Below are 8,039 nucleotides of genomic sequence, written 5' to 3'. Positions count from 1 at the left end.
CCCGTGACTCCTGCGGGAAGAGGCGGCTTTTAAGTGACCTTGCTCTGAAGGACTTCATTCTGGCGCCCAGCGTTTCCCCCTCTACCAATGGATTTATTTCTCACTGCAGCGAGCCGGCTGGAGGAACCGGACGTCGGACTTGGATCCAAGCTTGGGGACCGAAGGCAGGAGGAGCAGGAGCCTGCAGAAGCATGACCTACATACCACGGAGCTTAATGGACGCATCTCTGCTGCTCGGATCCAGCAGAAAGCCTCTGATGAGCTCTTCAGCCTGGTAAAACTGGGAAAGGGGAGCATCGTTTTTACTTGCTGCTTCACAACTATGCAAAACAAGACACCTGAGTGAGGAAACAGTTTAGCAAAGATCATTTTCTGCTGTTCTACGCAAAATAAGGCAGCAGGAAGATCAACTGTGTAAAAGTAGACATTTAGCTGACTGTTGGACCACAGTGAAAACCAAAGAGGCCCAGTTGTCTGAGAACTGCTGCCATCCTCTCCGTGCTGATGGGTCAAGTGCTCGCTCTGCCTTTTGGGTTTGCCGGCTGCTCTTGAGGCCTGAAACCTGAACGAGTGGACCAGATGGATCTGGATCTGTACAGCCTTACCCACCTATAGGAAACCAGCTGCATCCTGTTACACGTTGTGATCAACAGCATCACACACACACACACAGTGACAGTACGTGTGTAGCCATTATGCTCGTGAACTGTGGTCAGCCGTTGGCTCTCGTGAGTCACACGGACGTGCCGCCTCGCGTTACAGAAAACTTCATCCTGACCGGCTACCGCTTTCCTAACTACAGCCTGAGGGACTGCTTGTGGTCAGCCTTCAGGCCCACCAATGAAACGGGCAACTTCTGGACACACTTCCTGCCTGTCTTTATTTTTGCTTTTTATTTTGTGGAGGTGTTTGGATGGGATGGCGCACCTGATGCTGAAGCCGCATTCTTCTATCCACTGTGGACCTACTTTATCGGGGTGTTCTGTCTGCTGATGGCCAGCAGCATGGCCCACCTGCTGAACTCAATGTCTCTGGTAGTCAGAGAGGTTTGCTTTTTTGTGGATTATGGCACCATCAGTGCCTACACAGTCGGCTCATCCCTGGCGTACTACTACTACATCCATCCTCGGGCGGGGATAGCTGCGAAAGGAGGCCAAAACAGTTCCCAGTTGGGCTCGAACCATGAGCCTGATCAACGTCCTGCATCTTATGCAATGCCAGAGCACAGTATGTTCTTTGAGACCTTCTACATGCCTTGTGCATGTGTCGTAGCAATCATTTGCGTCTTATCTTGCTGCAATACCCGTCAGAGGTGGAGGGAGCATCGATACATTATACGGACCTTGGTTTTCCTCCTCCCATTCCTCATCTCCTCCACGCCTGTGTTCTACCGCCTCATCACCACATCACCTTACTCCAACACCTCACCCTCCTTTGCTGCTTCCGCTCCGATGTCCACTTTCTTCTACCGCCACTGTGTCTGGCTGCTGGTGTCGGCGCTATTCAACATCAGTAAGGTTCCTGAGCGGCTGGCCCCAGGCCGCTTCGACATCTGGGGCCACAGTCACCAGTGGTTCCACTGCTGCACATTTTTGTCCATCCTGGATGAACTTCACATGATCCTAGCCGAGGTGAGGGCTATCCTTCTCAGTCCAGATCTGCTGCTGCCTCCAACTCCCTCCTCACGTCTACCTGGACCTACCATTGCTTCCACTTATGGTGTGATGCTCCTCCTGCAGACAACCATTATCTCCATCATCATGTGGTTCTCCTGGCATGCTAATTGCATCTACGGACCCCAGAAACACCGTCTAGAGAAGCAGCACCTCCAGAAGCACTTGAAATGCCACTGATCAAAGGGACTGTTTAAATGTGGTTTGAACTGTCATCGTGGCGATGGTTTGGACCTGCCTACAGAGCCATACTGCAACGAGACGCACACAAGAAAAAAGTCTAAGTGTTCCAACCGATTTGGACCAAAACTCAAGCATTCATGAAAACATCACACTAGGAGCTGGATGAGTGGATCTTGAAAGACCTTGCCAGGTTTTTTTTTTCTTTCCCTGGAGCTGCTCGAGCATGTTCCAACAGGATGTCTGACTAGTGGGGATAATAAGCATCTCTCTGGGCCGAGCAGAAAATAGATTTAGCTTCCTACAGGGACTGACGGAGCACGTCATTCTAACCTCTTGGCCATGTGGTTTAAAAACATTTCCCCGTAATCTCCTTTGCACTTTGCTTCTGTCTGTAGCTTTGCAAGCCTCTTTTTTACGACTTGAGCTGAAGCCATGGTTTTACGACGGATGGATCTGTCGCCGTGAACTTTGTTAGTGCCACTTCACCTTCCTGTGAGTTTCAGGAACACTTTTCGACGTTCTCATTTCCTCTTCCCCTGCAAGAGAACACGGGAAGGCCTTATCCACAGAGACAGCTGAGACCTTGCACCGTCTGGCTGTAAAGCACTTTGAAGGGGCCGGTCAAACTAGCTGAGTCATTAAAAAGCCATGCTTACTTTTACAACGACGGTTTTTAAAAGTGTATCGTGATGTCCCGCTAATACCGCGTTGGTTTAGTTAGCTGTGAAACATGAACATGGTGCAGTGAATGCATCTTTTGCTGGGGGGGTGGGGGGGGGGGGGTAGTCTGCTCTTGATGTTAGAGTGTTTTCACTGAAAATATGATCTCAGACCAGTTAGAGCTTTGTGCTCACACATTACAGACGGATGCTCTTTGCCAACACGCAGGGTATCCGTGGGTCCTTAAAAAGTCGTAACCCTTTGATGCATGAATTATGAAATCTTCAACCATGATTTTTTTGAACAATTTTTTTCATTCATCTTTAGGTGTGAATGAAACAAATTTCAACTAATATTTTTTGTAACATTTAATAATTTACAAATTATTACATGTCCAACTCAGTGGACAGCGTGCATTCTGAACATGAAATATGTTGGCTTGACTTGCTGAAGTCCAAATAGAGGGGCTCACATGCAATAAAGTCTTCAACAGCTGTGCTTAATAGCAAAAATAAATAACAATTTTGGGTACCTGTCCACTGTAGTGACCATTATGCATCAAAGGGTTAAATTAGCTTTTCCAAATTTAAGGCCTTAAAAATCCTTAAAAATGACAAATAATCCTTAAATACAGTTTCCAAAGGTCTTAAATTACCAAAGACCCACTAAACAAGATTCTTTTAATTCTATAAAATTTCGCGAATTTCTAGTTAGTGTTCAGCATTTTTGTGTACGATGTTGGCGTAAGCGGAACCGTACACATGCAGTTGGTTGTGAAAGGGGACTATTTTTAAATGAGCACATTAGCTGGTTAAGCTAGTGGGAGCTTGCGCCATGGGGAAGTGCAAGTTTAATGGTAACTGGATGGCTAATCCCACGTTTGCGACGTGGTTAGAACCGGTTCCAGGCAATAGCTGGAAATTATAGCTTAAATATAATTTTAAAAGTAGCTTAAATTTGGTCATAGTGGCCTTAAAAAGGTCTTAAAAAGTCTTAAATTTGGCTCCCTTAAACCTGCAGATACCCTGAACACATGGAGCTGTACCGCGAGGGCTTGCATCGTGAAAACTGAAACTACGGCTGCCGTTCTCAGAGCTGGGCCCTGTTGTACGATGCACAGCAGCCTCCCAAATCAAATGAGCTGTTAGTGGAGAGATGATCGTACCTTCATCGGCTGGATTCTTAATCATCATTCACACGTTTAAGACAAAACGTTGTGTCTTTAAACTGACTGAATGTGAAGTAAGTCAGAAAGTAGATCAGATGCGTTTTGTAGGGGCAGAAAGTACTACTGTACTACATGAGTAGTAGCAGATACGCAGCCTCCATTCGGCGTTTGGTTCTGACCTGCTGACACAGGTCAGAGTCTCAGAGGAGCAGAACCTCCACCGATTCAGCCTGACAGTAACAATCTGATGGCGTTAGACAAAAGAAGTATTTAGCTTAGCTTAGCTTCTTTTTAAAAGCTGCACAACAGAAGGCCTGGCCTTATTATCGGTGATGTCAATGAGTTCTAGAATCATTTCATGTCATTTCCCATCTTCTAAAGGTTCTGATTCTGCGTTTACGTCGTCATTTAGCTGAAAACGGAAAGAGTGACTGTAGCGTTAGCTTTGTAAGCTAACTGTAATTAGCAAAGCTTTATGTTTGTGTTTAGGAACCTGCAGCACTTTGGAATCTCCCGTAAGAGTGGAATATTGATGATTTAATGTGGTAGGAATGGGCAGACGTTTTTACTTCTCCGGGTTGTTGCTGTTGACCCCTCCTGTGGCCCACTGAGACGACCCACGGCACTTTTATTTCTGCGGGCACATTCAGCCGCACATCTGTTTCCACTCAGCGAATTCTACAATTTCTACCTTCAACAGAAGTCGTGTTCCGAGATGTTCCGCGGCTCCAGACTGTTTTTATCTGGAAACCGAACCCGTCTGTCTGTGTGGAGGGGGATGAGTCCAGAGGAAGTGTTTTCTGTTGAGGACGTTATCTGGTGTGTCGCGTTATCTGTGTGCTACTGGCATTAAGTGCTATTCATGTTAACCTTAGAGATGTTTGGAAATCTGCACATTTATCTGCACCCACTTGCACACAAGAGGAAGATCAGAGGTGGGATCTGTGGCGTTGTTTATGTCAGAATGAGAAACAGAATGAACACATGAATGACTGGTTGTGATCATGCTGTTATGGTGCACTTTAAAGGTTTCACACCTCGTTTTCACGTTAGCTCAGCTGACAGTTCTGTTTCCGAGAGGAACCGAGCCGGTGTGTGAACGTTTCACTGACAGTCGATCTTAATGATCATCTCAGGGGCGCCTCCAGAGGGGCTCTCATGAAGGGCAGAGAAGCTGAAGAGGGGAAACCTGTTTGTGTTAACTGAGTCATCAAATGGCACTATAGTATGTGTTACTTGAATTTTATTGAATAAATCACACTGATAATTATTTTCCTTTTATCTGGATGTTTTATTTCATCGTCACACATTTCAGCCGGACTTTGGACTCTAGATAGTTTATTATAGCTGGTAGATTTAGTACAGATATAATGATGCTCGTTTCATAACTGAGAGGGGTTGATGTTTCCCTTCAAAACAAGAGCTTGAAAACAAACATTCCACTTAGCGTTGTTTGAAAATTAACTCTGCAGGAGCGGGACTCAGTTATGTGTGTATTTATATAAACTATTAGATTATAGAGCTCCGGGAGTTGACGTCACTTCTCCCGGCATGCAACAGTTCAAATCGAAACGGCGCCATATTGGCAGGCAGAAGCCCGCAGCTGGACTATTTGTTATTGTCAGAAAACTCAAACGGGAAAATGTGGTAGATTCCTGTTGTGCCCCAGGATGCAGAACAGACGCGGACGACATAAGGAATGAGCCATCTATAGGATTCCCCAAGATCCGGAGCGCCGCAAACGTTGGATCATTGTAATAAAACGCGCTAGTGACCGGGCTGAAAATGAAGCTGTGGGATCCCAAGAGTAAAGGTTTTCGCTTATGCAGCGACCGCTTCATATCAGGTACTTAAACCAACGTTTCCTCAACTGTGTATGGTATTTATTTTAAATGCTTTTATTACGATTCTTAGTGGGCTTCCTAAACTTATTTTGGCGTGGCTTTTTCTGTCTTATTACTCATAGCAACAAGTAAACGTCACGTAAAACGTTGCCTCGTGAGTTCTGCGTGCTGCCTTTTACGTGTTTTATAATCACAGCAATTAACCGGCTAAGCTGTATTTAATTTATAAGCAATGGTTGATCAATTGTCAGATCACACATAAAAAGCACTTTAGATTGCTATTATCTGTCTCACCGAGACAGATCTCAGACAGATCCTGAGACGCTCCTGCCTGACATATTTATTTTATTCACGGAAAAAAATCAGACTAGTGATTTCTCTTGGAGTTCAGTTTATACATTCAAACAGCACAGCACTCTATTTAAACTACTTACATGTAAATCTATGTTATTTGTCCATCCATTTTCATCCGCTTATCCAGAGTCGGGTCGTGGGGGCAGTAGCCTAAGTCGAGCGGCCCAGACTTCCCTCTCCCCAGCCACTTGGGCCAGCTCCTCCGGGGAATCCCAAGGCGTTCCCCGGCCAGGTCCGCTCCGACAGCTTCTGGCGTTTTTAAAAAGTATCCCAGGGGCACGGTAAGGGTCGGAGATGTTTAGTCTATTTAATTTCTGACTATATAAAATGATTTCTTCGGTTTTAAAGTGTGAAGTAAACTCCGACCAAGTAAAATCCAAGCCGATCCCGTTCATTTTGTTTACCTTTGTTGCCTGCCAACATGGCGTCTACTCTCCGAGAGTCACGTGATGTCTGGAGCTCTATAGGACACTCTGACAGAGATGATGTCGCTGCGTCCCAACATTACACAGGAGGGATGTAAATCTAAGCACACTCTTGTTAATGTTTTGAATAATTCAAATATTTGCAAATGAGCCTCCTGCTTTAGTAATCTGCATGTCCAGCCCTTCCTCCTCTGCTGTGTTTCTGGTGAAGTCTGAACTTTGTGCATGTTCACACTACCGAGTTCTGGTGGTACACGTCCCTCCTGTCCCAGAGTGGTGTTTCTGTTCAGACGGTTTCAGCTCCAGACCAAATCATCACACGGCAAGATGATCCTGGGCATTTCAGCTCTGAGTTGAAGCAAACACACGTATTACAAGTCCTACATGGAATTAACAGGTCTAAAACATGGACCCAAGAGCATGTGATGCAACGATGGTTAAAGTAGATGTTAGAAAGCCCTCACAGGTCAGATGTGATGCAGCGCTGCGTGTTCAGTATCGTTACGTGAGACTGTTCAAGCACTTAAAACAACAAAAATGGGAAGCAAATGGCCTCAAAGTTATAAAAACAGAAACTTGAGTAAAAGTATCCGATACCAGAGTGGTGCGCCATGAAGAATGAATGAGAAGGGGAGGAGTCACTCGTCTCAGCTTTCGCCCGGCAGACTGCTCATTCACCTGCTGCTCGTCTCCATCACCCTACTCTTTGTTCTGAAGTTCTTATTTATTTGGAGACATTAAATAATAAATCTTAACAATTAAAATTTAGCGAGAACTTTAAACCGTTCCGTCCGGTTTGGTCCACGGACAAACATTTAGTTGTGATGTTTTTTTTTTCTCTGCATGTGGCGCAGAACACCATCAGGACTGCTGAAGGACAACAAAACATTGTTTTCCTGCGTTTTCATATTCTGACATGTTTTTCTTTAGTGTAAAGGCAGTGAAACAGACCGATAAGCCAGAAGGCCGAGGGACTCCGGCTCTCCACGCTGACTCGGCTCGGTTTCAGATGAAAGTTATCACTGAGAGCACGTTGAACTTTGCCCACTGCCTGTACATAATCAGTGACATGACCGTGCTGTTAACCGTGATGGTGAAGCATTAATATTTCCTCTGCAAAAACGCTAATAAGCACAGCAATAAATGCTAAATGATAAGACATCAAAAGATGTTTCTACTTTTCTTATTTCTGGATATAAATAAATTAAAATGGACTTTTTATCGAGTTGTAAATAAAGCATCTTAATAAAACACAAGAGCACACACAAGCATGATCATAATCTAGCTACTTCCTGCTTTGCTGAGTCATGTTTAGCAGCAGTAACAGGAAGTTGCCTTCCTCTTTTAAAACCCTGCCAGGTTTTCACGTTGCTTCACACTCCAGGTCTGCAAGACGCCCTAGATACATCTGTGGTGGTGACACCAGCCCACACCAACAGCCCTCCGCTACCGTGCTGATGGCTGGGAGGGGTGTGTGTGCAAAACAAAAATACAATAAATACATTTGACTTCAAATCAGTTTACTGCATGCATTTTGCCTATTGCCTACCCATGCCCTAACTACTGAGCTATTCCTAACCTGAACTAAAAAACAGTTTATCACACCACAGCTCTGACACCAAGGATTGGTGGGGTGGGGGTGTTGTACAGTGGGGACCAGCCACATGTCCCCACTGAGGTGTCAACTCCAAATTGGTCCTCACAATTATTTTTATACTTCTTCTGTACTTTA

At 45.1% G+C, this 8,039-nt stretch overlaps 1 protein-coding gene across 1 annotated transcript; it reads left to right on the top strand.

Moving 5' to 3' along the window:
- The first annotated feature begins 463 nt into the window (after positions 1-463).
- Positions 464-2,083, top strand: paqr9 (progestin and adipoQ receptor family member 9). Its single transcript, XM_015958181.3, has one exon. It carries the CDS (start codon positions 696-698, stop codon positions 1,851-1,853), a length of 1,158 nt encoding a protein of 385 aa, XP_015813667.1. The 5' UTR covers positions 464-695; the 3' UTR covers positions 1,854-2,083.
- Positions 2,084-8,039: the final 5,956 nt, after the last annotated feature.

The sequence above is a fragment of the Nothobranchius furzeri genome, chromosome 3 (genome assembly GCF_043380555.1).
Source record: "Nothobranchius furzeri strain GRZ-AD chromosome 3, NfurGRZ-RIMD1, whole genome shotgun sequence".
Classification (NCBI taxonomy): Eukaryota; Metazoa; Chordata; class Actinopteri; order Cyprinodontiformes; family Nothobranchiidae; genus Nothobranchius; species Nothobranchius furzeri.
This window is presented reverse-complemented; position numbering and strand designations above follow the sequence as displayed.